This window comes from Cheilinus undulatus, linkage group 8 (assembly GCF_018320785.1).
Source record: "Cheilinus undulatus linkage group 8, ASM1832078v1, whole genome shotgun sequence".
NCBI lineage: Eukaryota > Metazoa > Chordata > Actinopteri > Labriformes > Labridae > Cheilinus > Cheilinus undulatus.
In genome coordinates this window covers 41,536,710-41,550,691 of record NC_054872.1, presented here as the reverse complement: position 1 = coordinate 41,550,691, position 13,982 = coordinate 41,536,710, and the positions used below count along the sequence as shown (strand labels likewise).

General features: G+C 36.5%; 1 protein-coding gene across 1 annotated transcript; it reads right to left on the bottom strand.

Annotated features, from left to right (window-relative positions):
• Positions 1-215: 215 nt before the first annotated feature.
• On the bottom strand, positions 216-13,947 carry LOC121513155. The gene is made up of 7 exons (XM_041792711.1): positions 13,777-13,947; positions 8,395-8,588; positions 4,551-4,664; positions 3,225-3,281; positions 1,647-1,844; positions 1,332-1,448; positions 216-685 (listed from the first exon to the last, which is right to left on the bottom strand). The coding sequence occupies exons 2-7, from the start codon at positions 8,569-8,571 to the stop codon at positions 620-622; spliced, it is 729 nt and encodes a 242-aa protein (XP_041648645.1). The 5' UTR covers positions 8,572-8,588; positions 13,777-13,947; the 3' UTR covers positions 216-619.
• Positions 13,948-13,982: the final 35 nt, after the last annotated feature.

Below are 13,982 nucleotides of genomic sequence, written 5' to 3'. Positions count from 1 at the left end.
GAACCACATGGTTTTATCCCCACAAAGGCAGTCTCATTATTTAATAGCCATACCTTGTACATCACAATACTACATTGCTGTCTACAACTACAAAAGAAGCAGCCATTCACCCAACAGTTGTGGAAAAATTAAACACAAGAAGTTATTAAGTGATTCCATTTCTCAGTCATGCTTTAAGGCGTCTTGTAAAGGAAAGAGCAGAGGAACAACATAAATGAAACCCACAGCTTTGAGTCATTTTTATTCATGTTTTTAACATGGTTTAAAATAAAACAGAAACCCCATCAGTCCATCAGTGTTACACACATGCATAGACTTCCCTTACAGTTACAAAATTACTGACCTTAAGGCACATCGCTCGACAATCATAATAAAGAGTAGCATTAAAAAAACAGAAACAGATGGAATCAAAGAGTGGCTGTTGATTATTATTCAAAGTGCTCTGAAGAATAAGTGCAAAGATTCTGAAGCAACCCTCAGGAAAAGACCCAACATTTCAGCTGACTTTGTACTCACTGCATTAGTGTAATTCAACAGTAAATACATTCAGTGGTAAAGACGCATAAGAACTTAGGAGTAAACTTTCTCTTCAGTAACAGTACCAAGCAGAGATTTGGATTTAAGCTGCAGGGTTACTGGTGACTTCCTCCAGCAGTGGTTTGTACTGTTCTGGGTCATCAGGGCTCTGAAAGAGAAAATCAATATCATGAAATCGCACGATATTATCTTTATGAGAACTTTTGTTACACAGTTAAACCAGCAATAAAGGTTAGAATAGCTCCTTTAACAGGTAACTCATTTTAATAAATAGACTTTTACAGAGAGCAGTTCTAACTCTAAAGGCATAAACCAGTTCAGATCACCAAAACAACCTTACTTCCATTGTTGGCTACTCTTTAAATCTTTAATGGAGGTACTGTTAATTCTGCGGTAAGCTGCAAGTGTGAATGCAAAAGGACAAACTTTTCACCCAGACTTTACCTACATCTCCACCAGACCCTGTACATTTTTACATGCAGTCACACTGAGCTGATGAGAGAGTGCAGCAAGAAATACGTAGGAAAAGTTACACACAGACAGGTACAGGCAGTTCCGAAGTAAATGTGGTTAATTGTAACATGGACAAACATTTATGCAAAAAAGAATTATTCAAATCTAAAAATTTTGCAATAAAACAATTTTGGGATAAATACACATCAAAGGCAATGTGCCTTCTAAAAATAAGGACCTCTCACCTCTAATGCTTTACAAAGAAAATGAGAGCATGTTTGTTCAGCCAGTATTCCCTGTGTTAACAAGTTAAACAGTGAGATATGATGTGTAGACTCTACCTTGTTCTCTGGCTTCTGCTTTAGAGCTTTGATCCCCAAAACAGCAGAACTGATGGTGACACAGAGCTCCAGGACTGCCAGGACGATCAGCACAGCGTTGATGCTCCTTAAAATCATCTGATCAGACACAAAAGAAATGATGTGACCTTTAATATCACTCCTTTGAAAAGTTTTTCATAGTTAATTTGTTGTAAAGCTGTGTAATAATCCCTGATCTAACTTTAAAGTTGAAATCTATCAGTAAAATAATTTTTCCATTCCTCAGCTACACAGGGTGTGTTTTCACTCACTAAATACCACTTTTTAAACACATACCAGAACCAGATCTTGTGTCTCCAGGCATTTGGTCATTTTTTCAGGTGAAGGTGTCACCCTGTGTCTGTATCTGTAGTCCCAATCATAATCATGACACATCCACCACAGATAAATGTTTAAGACATTGATGATGTAGAGAACGATGGCTGTGATGGCAAAGGCAACTCCTGATAGATTCAAGATCACACTGAGGATGACCTGCAAAAAGAAAAAAATACATAATTTGTTCAAAACCAAACACAAACAGTGTAAAATAAAACACTGCTGAAGGATAAGTGAAAATGCACAAAGCGCCGACTAGGGGTGAGTGATCCATGGCACCTACTGGTGCTGAGTTTTAATCTTTATTCTGATTTTGGCATCCCCCAGACATGATGACATAACTAAGTGCCAATGACTTCTGCATTGCATGCGGGCTCACAGTTGTTTTTTAACTCCATATTTTATTATTTTGAGATATTTACAGTATATTTTTCCCATTTATTTAAATTCATTTGCTGCTTTTTTGTTAAAATGTTTGAGGTGTTAAATTCAATAAATGCATTTGAAGTAGACCTTATAAAACCCATGAGTTATTGTGTTAATTGTTGTGATCTCAATTTCAATTACAAATAATAGTGATTTGTTTCTTTAATAAAAACCGAGCAGCACTACAGTAAATGCTTTCCTTTCACTGTAACACTGCACAGATATTTCCTGACTTTGTACTTTTTTACAACAATAATTTGAAGGGGAGATTTGTGTAAACTAGCAGTTGTGTGAAGGAACAGATTTTTATTTCAATTTTTTCCTGTAATATGACCTTTTGTCCATCATATCTTGATTTTTGTCAACTCTGTCAGACACACTAACATGCACTAAATCAAGGTGAATATCAAGTTTTCAGGTAACTAATACTGGTATTTAGTAGAATGTAATCATCCATAAATGTATGTCAATACATCCACCTGTTAATGAATTATCCAATCAAATCGGTAGAACACCAAAACATCGATCTACACCTTAAAGCTACGCTTTGATTTTGAACAATCATGGAGCGATTTTTATGCTGATTAGCTTAGGTAAAAAGAAGTAAATGAATTGCTGAAATACAGAGAAACAACTGATCTAAACCTTGATATGAACAAAACTTTTCAAAGTTAATTCAGCTTCACATCCTTCAGTGACGAGCTCGGCTGGTGTGAGCCTTCAGGCTCTGCTTTGTGTACTAAAATCAGGTCCATTATAAATGTCAGGAAACTCGATTTATGACCACATATCAATGTCCATGGTCGACTGTGTCTTTTGGAAATGGATGGATCTCTGCTGAGTCCAAATATCCATAATTTAAGCTGATATTAGTCTGTTTTTCCCTGTTGTCATCCGTTTCTCATAGAGCGGTCAGTGGTGTTTCAGACCATTTTCCCACTCAGCCCGATTGAGCATTTGGATTGTGGCTCTTGCAAAGGTATTTTTTTTTTTAACAATTTGGCTCTTTGTTTAGCAGGACTGAGTAACACTGATTTATACAAAATATGAATAACAGTTGAACATCAAATGAAAGCTCAAATGAAGATGTTATAAAGCTGTACTACTCACCAGACATGGACTTGGGAACTTCTCAGACAAAATGTTCATGATGCCAAATAAAATGAACTAAAGAAGAGAAAAAAAAGAAAATGATTTAACCTTTCACCTTTTCACACCAAGGCTGAGAACCACGAGCCATTACTATTGTCCTCAACTTAAGTATTTCATGAAGCAAGGGTAACACCCATGCACCAGAGTAAGAAATTTAATAATGAGACCTATTAATGTCAGCTGAGAACTAAGACATTAAAGAAGCCTTGAGGAGCTGTTTTTGGGTTGGCCTGTTCCTAAAAGAAATATGTTGTTGCTCTGTATTTGGTCAAGCATTCACAACCATTAAAAACATGTGAACTCAGATGTAAGACAGGGAAATGTACAGAAGGCAAATCTTGTAATCAGTAAAAAACCTACTTTTAATGAGATGGGGAAAAAACAAATCTGCACTGATTAAAAAAGTCAGTCAGATTATCAAAAAATCCCTCTGGACATATTCTTGAAAATCATTTTCAAAGTTGCTCTGAGGGTTAGTGAACTATCTCTGGTGTTTTAACCTTCAAGGGATACTTCAACATTTTGGCAAATTCTTCCATTGCCATAATCCCTATAGTCTTAGTAATAGGTTCGTTACCTTTAGTCGTCGGTGCAAGCTATTTTTAGATCGGCCGCTGCCGAGTTCGGACCTGCTGTGCCAACTCAATGTAAGCAGATGGTATTCCAGCTTTCCCTCATCAAACTCATCAAATACACAATCCAACAACTCCAAAACGCTCTTGTGGACAAGTTGTGACCTGCACATTCACCACGCTATGAAATAATAACGTATAATTATGTAACATTACGATGCATGAAGCAAATACTATTTCTTGAGTAAACCACTGGGCGGAGCGATACAGTGCAGCAGCCATGCCTGGAGTGTAGTTCCGGCTTTGAATTTAGCATTAAAACATCTCCGTCTCGTAATGTTCCATGATTATTTCATAGCGTGGTGAATGTACGGGTCACAACTTGTCCAGCTTGCACCGACAACTGAAGGTGACGAACCTATTACTAAGACTATAGGGATTATGGCAATGGACGAATTTGCCAAAATTTTGAAGTATCCCTTTAATATTAATGTCAACACGCTAATGCATAGCAGGTCCTGTCCTGTGTGAACAAGCTGTAATACCCCAGAATCACTGCAAACCTCCAATGAAATTGCATCATTCCTAATTCTAGCTTCACAAAAGACTTGGAGTTATTCAGAAACACAAACCATACCTAAATTAAAATTATGGAAAATTTTGGTTAATGAGCAAAATAACCAAAAAACAAATTAAATGTTGGTTTGCTTACCAGTACTCCCAACCAAATAGGAAACTTGTAGTAATACATCTGCCATGAAGCGTCACCATAGAGGAGGATTGCTCCAAGGCCGATGTTCAGCAAACCAACCATAATATGCAGGGCCTGAGGAGGAGCAAACACAGTGTGAACAACACGTACCTGTACAGTTTTACTATACTTATCATGTGCAATGGTTTGAGTAGGGATGGGAATTGATACAATTTTATTGATATCAATGCCGTTATCGATTCTCCTTATTGATGTGATTCTTTATCGAATCACTTATCGATTCCTTCCTGTGAATTTTCTTTTTAGATTGTAAAAAATGTTAAACATCAAGTGTTTGAGAGGAGGACATTCTAAAATATACAAAAGATCTTTTTGTTGGAAATGTTTGTTAAAACAAACTGCTCTCTGGATCTTTAATCGGTGAACTCGAATTAGAATACAGTACTACTGCTCATTTTCTTTAAAAGACAAAACCTTAAAATAAATATAAAACTAATCTCTGGATTCCAGATCTCCAGAGGTATCAAAATAACTTGAACTTGTACAAAATTAACAGTTATTGGGCAAAAAGATGCATTTCATGCATTAGACATCATTGTTTGACAGACGTTTCTCATGCCCTGTGTGCATCATTTTAGGAGAAATGAAGCCACAGTTTTGGCTACTTTAGTCTGTGTTTGTGACAGTTCACTAGAAATGGGTGGTAATACGGTAATACTGTATCCTGGGGTATTAAAAATGGCCACGGTGTTGCTTTAATTAACATCATGAAGATGCTGCTGTGGGATGAGCGCACATTAATAATCAATTTCTCAAGACTATGTCTATTTTTCCCCCTGCAGCACCCCTGCCTGTGTATGACGACGCTTTAAAATTGGCGACTGAACTCCTGTCAATGATGTTGGGACAGTTTTGCAAAGGACGAACACTCGCACATATACCAGCGCACAGATACTCGCGTGCCATGGCTTGGTACGGCACATATCTAAAACAACTTAAGTTTAAAAATGCTTTAGCTCTTCTTTCTGCATGTAGATCAGTGATGAGAAGTTATTATGCATGCCCACAGGTGCTGCTGCAGCCATGCCCATCCGGTACAATAGAAACCACTGAGGGTTTTTAAAAACGTTTAAACTTATCTTTACCCGTTTAATATGAATGTAGATGAAATTAATTAGTGCTTGTTGGTCATTTTATGCACTAAAGTATTCTCTAACGTTTTATAGGCTCATCATAAAGTAAACACTCAGCAGGACAGAGCTCGCCATTGAAGCACAACGCGGACATACACTGCTTTCCACATTATTAAGCAAACAACATTTTTCTCTTATTTTCCTAAATATTAATGCAAATGACAGTCAGAATATTTTTCAAGTCATCAGCCGTAAGAGCACAATTCAAATGTTTTTGAACAAACTTCATAATAATAACCATTATTTTTTTAAAAATAAAAACCTCAAATGCACTGTTCCACATTTTTAAGCACGACAGAGTTTTAAAACATTTTATAGGTTGTAAAGAACTGAAAATGGTCATTTTTTGAATTTACAGCATTAGGAGGTCATATTTACTGAAATCAAAAGCTATTTCAATCAAAAACATCTTAACAGGCCAAGTTACATGTTAACATAGGAGCTCTTTTTTGATATCACTTTCACTATTCTTGCATACATTGAACTTGCGAGTTTTTGGAGAGTTTCTGCTTGAACTTCTTTGCAGGATGTCAGAATATCCTCCTAGAGCTGCTGTTTTGATGTGAACTGCCTCCCACCCTCATAGATCTTTAGCTTGAGGATGCTCCATTGGTTCTCAGTAGGGTTGAGGTCAGGGGAGGATGGGGGCCACACCATGATTTTCTCTCCTGTTATGCCCATAGCAGCCAATGACACAGAGGGATTCTTTGCAGCATGAGATGGTGCATTGTCATGCATGAAGAAAGTTTTGCTACAGAAGGAACTGCTCTTCTTTTTTTTTTACCATGGAAGAAAGTGGTCAGTCAGAACCTCTTTGCTGAGGTAATTTTCACACCTTCAGGGACCCTAAAGGGGCCTACCAGCTCTCTCCTCATGAATCTGGCCCAAAACAGGACCCCCTCCTTGCTGGCATCACAGCCTTGTTGGGACATGGTGGCCATCCACCAACCATCCACCACTCCTCCATCTGGACCATCCAGGGTTGCACGGCACTCACCAGTCAACAAGACTGTTTGAAAATGAGTCCTCATGTATTTCTGGGCCCACTGCAACCGTTTCTGCTTGTGAGTATTGGATCGGGCGGCCAAATAGTAGGTTTATGCACGACTGCCAGCCTCTGGAGGATCCTACACCTTGAGGTTGGTGGGACTCTAGAGGCACCAGCAGCTTCAAATACCTGTTTGCTGCTTTGCAATGGCATTTTAGCAGCTGCTCTCTTAATCTGATCAATTTGTCTGGCAGAAACCTTTCCTCATTATGCCTTTATCTGCACGAACCCGGCTGTGCTCTGAATCAGCCACAAATTCCTTCACAGTACGTTGATCACGATTCATTTTTCATGAAATATCTAATGTTCTCATTCCTTGTCCAAGGCATTACACTATCTGACACTTTTCAGCAGCAGAGAGATCCTTTTTCTTTCCTATGTTGCTTGAAACCTGTGGCCTGCTTAATAATGTGGAACATGTGGAACAGTGCATTTTGACGTTTTTATTTAAAAAAAAATAGGTTATCATTATGAAGTTTGTTCAAAAATATTTGAATTATGCTCTACTGGCTGATGACTTGAAAAATACTCTGTCATTTGCATTTATATTTAGGAAAATAAGAGAAAAATGTCATTTGCTTAATAATGTGGAAAGCGGTGTAAACAATCATAAAATCCAATCTTTTTCTGTTTAAAAGCACACAGAATATTCCTTAACATTCCCAGATTCTATGATATTAGATTTGGATTATTACTTCTCATCTTACCTCTGGGAGGAGGGGAGGGGAGGGAGGAAAAAGAGCGCACGTCTGTGTCATTGAAAAAGAAAAAAAAGGAAACTTCATTTGATCCCCTGCCCTGATTTAACCTAATTCACTTACCCCACTCCTGTAAACATCTCCATATAAACGTGTTTTATTTTAGGCTCAAAGCATTTTGATAAAGGGTTGGATGAAGCACTGCAGAGACGCACACTCCTCTCATTGTGCTTATGCATGCATGCCGACAAGTGCTTGTGAAAATGTGTTTTTTAAACACCTTTCGGCAATACTGTATAGCCCAGTAAATGTTTATTTCCTCAGCTTCTCTGTTTAGCTGACTGTCACATGGGAGGCCTTCTTTTTATGGCACGCGGAGGTAAGGCATCAATAAGGAAATCATCAAGATTAAATGTAAATGATGGCGATGGATCAAGCCAATTGGAATCGGTTCTCAACAGGAACCAGTTGTCGGTTCCCATCCCTAGGTTTGAGTACATTCGAAATCAGAGCTGTGGTGCAGAGAGTACTTTAATAGGACCTCTTTCTCTAAGTTTCATTATCTTTCCTAAAAGTTGCTTTCCTAAATAAAAAGAACTTTACCTGAAGATCCTAGAGGTACAGAGTTCTGACAGTATTATGAAAACACTCTTTTAAAATGAGACTGACATGATTATGACAATACTATAGAGCTGGTAGGAAAGAGAATGAAAAATTCAGTTGGATTAACATTTTGCTTAAGCTAATAGTTCTTTGGAAACAAATTATTTCCTCAAAGATTAAAGATTAAATCAGACCTGTGTGGAAGAAGAAAAACTAATTCAAAAGCTGCTGAGTTGTATGTAAACATTCTAAAGGTGAAGTTTCACAGAATAAGTTGAAAAACGTGTGTGGTTGTAACTCACCCCCAGGACTGACTGAGAAGCTCCCTGAAACTTCTTCAGGCGCTGAGACACAGAGCAGCAGACAGGGCTGTAGCAGAGGCCTTTGAGGATTTGGCATATTGGAGGTAAAGAACTTTGGGGGTCCGAGGTCAAAGTGAACACAGTGACCCCGTCACTTCTGGTCATGGTCACAGACATCCTGCTGATCCTGTCGACTGAAAAGAAGAAAAATGCAAAATCAGATTATGGCTACTGTTTCTCACTCTCTGACCTAAACACAAATACTGAGTATTAACATAAAAATCCACAGTATTCATTATTTTCATTTCCTCTTTGGTCACCAACATTACTGTCAAGTGACCGGACTTCCTTTAAACTGCCACTGCGTGGCAAGTGAAGCAATGCTACATGTCATTTCTCTAAAACACTGATTGTATTCTATTTCCACAAACAGTAAAAAGGTGTCATACAGCTAATCTTTAAAAAAATGTATATTTAATGTGGAAGTGCTTTTCTCAACCAGTCAGTGCTCTGGGTCAGTCTGTTCCCAAAGAGGACTTACAGTATAAGCCTGACTGGGTGTTTAAAGACTGCCATCATCACCATGTAACTTTGCAAAAATCATGCATGTATTGTCTCAAGGATTATTGCTTGGAAAGATTTGAGTTCTTATGGGCTGACCATTTCTGTTTATCATCATCATACTGCACAATAAGTGTTCAAAGATGCCTTTTTCTTTTCAAAAACACTGCTGCATTTAAATATATCTAAGCCTCTGTGCAGTGGCATCCATTCAGAGCCTTGGATATAATTTGTTGTGGTGATTTGCTTTGTAAATTAACAAAAAACAAACAAACAAACAAACAAACAAACAAACAAACAAAAACCCTCAAAAATCAAAGTGACCACTGTTGAATAGCAGGATCAAATATGTCAATGTCCAAGCAAAAAAGGTAGTTTTAAAAACAAGTATCTTTAACAAGTATTTCCTGCAAACAAATTTTTGTGGTGTGCTCTTTGCAGACATAGTAAAGAAAACATTTAACTTCCCCCCAACCATCCTATCTTATCTGTCCGTAATATAGATGTTACCTGGTGCCAAAACTATAGATTCTATCAAAATACAAGCATTAACAAAAACTCAAATGCTATAAACCACAGAAATACCAACATCAAACTTAATGCTAAGGTCCCTACCTCTAAATGAATTAATTAACAAACTACATGAAACAATGTGAATAGCTCCAGCAGATTCAACTCCCCTGTGCTAATTAATAGAGCCCTTACAGCTCAAGCAGCTTAAAAAATGCTTGTTGTTCCCTGTAACCCAATTAAAATAATATGCCTACATATTGTAATGTCTACAGAATGCAGGCCTGCTAGTGGTCCTTGATACAGACCAAGACATGTGATCTTTGCCCATACCTGATATGTAGGTACTTCCAAATTCATTTTAGTACAGATGTCATTACTAATACATAAAGTAAGTTCAGAAATCAAACTTTAATCCTTGAAAGATATTTTAGAGTTTAAAGATGAACAAGAAAAAAATCCAGTCCCTCAGACATACTTCACATGAGGACAAGAAATGGAAAAAAGACTTCAGCTGATGTTGGTCTGTTAGTTCTGCCTAAAACTCCACAAACACACTGGTACATACATCCACTGTTTACAGCCAATATAGCCAGATATTTATAGAAAATACAGCTTGTTATTTATAGCAAATATAGCCTGTTATTTATAGCAGATATAGCCCTTAATTTAAAGCCAATATAGCCTGTTATTTATAGCAAATAGCTTATAGCCTGCTATTTATGGCAAATATAGCCTAATATTTACAACCAACATAGTCACGTATTTACAGCCAATATAGCCTGATATTGGCAAGCCAATATACCTCAACATTAACAGCTGATATAGCCAAATATTGACAGCCAATACAGCATTATTTTTACAGCAGAGAAAGCCTGATACAGCCCAAAATAATGGCCAACATAGCCTGCTATTTATAGCTAATAAAGCCCCATATTTACAGCAAATAAAGCCCCATATTTACAGACAATACAGCCTGCTATTTGTGGCAAATATAGCCTGATATTTTACAGCCAATATATCCCCATATTTACAGCCAATATAGCCCCAAATTTACAGAAATATAGCCCAATATCCATAGTCAATATAGCCTACTATTTGCAGCCAATATAGTGTTATTTTTAAGCTGATAAAGCCTGATATTTAAAGCTAATAGAGTCTGATATTTACAATCAATATAGCCTGATACTTAAAAACAACATGTTCTAATATTCACAGCCAAAATAGCCTGACATTCATAGCCATACAGCCGAATATTTAAGACCAGTGTTGTTTTATATATGCAGCCAATATAGCCTATTATTTACAGCTGATATAGCCTGATATTTACGGATGATATTTCAGCTGTATCATATTTGACAGTGCCAATAATTACCTTTTAAAACTTAAATCATGCTGGCTGGTGTCATGTCAATAACATAGCTCATCCCTTTTACTTAGTATTTCTTCAAAAGTGGTGTAGGAGGCATGGAAGTTTGGAAGAGCCAGTGGACATCATCCCTACTTTCAAGAGGAGGCTGGCTCACGCTTACATTAGAGCATCTCTTAATACTGTAGGCTTAGACTGCCAGAGGACTACATGAATACAGATCTCTGGGTCATTCTTTGCTATTGGTGACTTTTCAATGTGCTAACTTTTGGGGAAAAAGAATCTTTTTTTTCCCAGTTTTTCAGACTGAATGTTGTTAAAGACATGGTAAACCATCAGAAACTTGACTGGTACAGCTTAACCACCCAAAAACAGAAACTATAGGTAAATGTTTCTGGAAAGACTGTGAGAAAATTCCACCCTGTTAAGGGACATATACATACGTAGGTGTTGCAAAATGTTAATAATATATCCATTAATACTTAACTTTTTGTAGACTTTTGTGTCCCCTTTTCCATTATGCTATTTTTTTCCCTCTGAGTAATAATAACACAAATATATTTAGTAGAATATATCTATTTTAACAATGTATCATTTTTGCACCTGTTTTTCCCAAAACAACTTAAAAAAAAAAAACAGAGATTTTTCCCCAAAAAGCACGTGTATGCTGTTAATGCTGTACATAAACACATGAAAAAAAATCAATGTAGTTATTATATAACTTTTAAAAAAACACATGTAACTAACAGGGTGGAAAGTAGTTCAACATGGTGGAATGCACCCTAACAGGGTGGAAACCTTCTCAATGAGAACTCAATGAGTTCCAACTATGATTTTAATTTTAACTTGGAGAGCACATAATAATAATAATAACAAAAAGAAAAACAATAGTACAGCTTTATTTAGCCTATATAGTACCTTTGAGTACAAAGCAAAAACTTAGACACAAAAATATCAGAACAGAATTAATAAAATGACATCAGAAGAACCCAATGATAATTTAAACAACCAACACTCACTAAAACAACATAGGGACCTGACAGCTGAAGAAGACAAACAAAAATAAAACCTCAAACAAGGTATCAATCCAACATAGACAGAACCCAAGAAATACAAGAACCCAACAACATGAACTTAGACCTAACGTACCAGCAATATAAGATAACGTAAGAGAGTTAGGCCTAAATGCTGTAAAATGAAATGAAAATAATAAAAGCAGTTAAAGCATTAAAGGGTGATTTAAGTGGTAAACAAATGTGTCATTTAAAAAAGACATTAAGGAATTTTTGAACATTACTGAAAAATAAGTTCATTAGGAACTAACTGATTAATTTGACTTCATTCTAGTTTGAACATCATCTAAAAAAGTTTTATTTCAAAACGTGTTTGTGTGTAGTTATGTGGTTGCTTATACTGTATGTTGTGTGTGCTTGTAGGCGCTGCATTTCCGCTGCAGTCATTGCTGAAGCTATGTCCTGACAATTGTGCACAATTTAACCTCAAAACCATGCAAGTTGTTTAGACATAATTTAAGCCTACTAGCTATGAACAACAGCTGTGGTAGGCTTATTATTTGGTTATACACAAGAGATTGTGATCAACAGCTGATCACAACTATGGTATACAGGATGGATGTAAAGCCAAGTTAAAGTCTTATAACTGATTATAACTATGTTGTTCTAGTTTTGTCAAATATTGGTTAATTAAATAAATAGTTTAAATGGTATTTGAATATACAGATATCAGCAATTTTATGTCTTTCGTGGCATTTTATGTCAGATTTTCCACCCTGTTAGAGTCAGGTTCCACCCTGTTAGGAATACATACCTAACAGGGTGGAAAATTTTTACACCAAATTAGCAATAGCTATGTCAGAGAGCAGAGTTATGCTAGCTAACTTTGCACAGATAAACAGTATTTTAATACAAATATTGAATCAATTTTTTTTAAGTGGTTTTCTTCCGTCAGAATTGAGCCTAACAGGGTGGAAGTTTAAAAGTGGCACAGACGGATTAACAGCATAACACTTCTGAAAACGGAAGACATGAAGTTGCTCCTCACCTTTCTTTTCTTCTCTAAATTCCCTCCAAGAAGTCATGTCACTACAGTAGATGAAAAACCACAAACTAACAGGGTGGAACTTGGTTTTTGGGGACACACGTTTAATTATAAAAAATTAATAATAATACAATTTGTTTCTCTTATTTTTATGTATGATTAGAAGGATACTAATTTGATATATGCAACAATAAAGTCCTTTATCTATTTATTTATTTTAATATTACAATGGTGTCGCATTGAAACTGAAAAAATGTTCTGGGGACAACATAAAAATGAGTATATGTGTGAATAAAAAGGCATCCAAAAAAATTGAAAAATACATTTACAAACATTATTGTGAGTAATTATTATACAGGAGACCTCAGTCTTTTAAAAAAGTCTTTGGAAAAATAGATTATATTTACTTTGAGTAAAAAAGTAAGAGTTACATCCTGGGGACAGAAAAGTCACCAATAGCAAGGAACGGCCCCTCTACCCATTTACACCTGCATTCATGGTTGAATTTGTTTGCCGGTAGCTTAAATTCAAGCAATACAATGAATACATAAATTATACCATGGTCTTTTGTGAATGATCCCAATGTTACCTTTATCTTTACCTTCCACAACCCTTCTGCTTCCTGTTCACCACTTTTTTTTGTTTTTTTTTGCTGCGCACATCCAAGACACTTCAGAAACGACAAAACGATCAACTTTAGCCTTAAACCACTGTTTTCGTTATGGTTGCTTTATTATAATGAGACAAGTGAACTAATAAAGCAACTATAATTGTATGTTGTATCATATTAACATCACTGAGCCTTGGACCAGTTGTAGTTATCACACCCCTTTTTAACTTATCTAAAGAAGGAACATAAACAGTTTAAGGCATTAAGAACTTACACAAAGTCTTGTCCCGTCTCTTTTCCGTGACGTACAGAGGAATACGGCTGATGTTTAACCGAAGAACCCCCTATTTAAGCAGATAAAGTGAATGATTTCCGTGAAAATCTAACACCAACGTAACCATATACGTGATATACGTAGACGCCACACGCATCCCGAAACGCCTTTCTTCTTCGTGGACTAGAATGCAGCTGTCTCAGTAG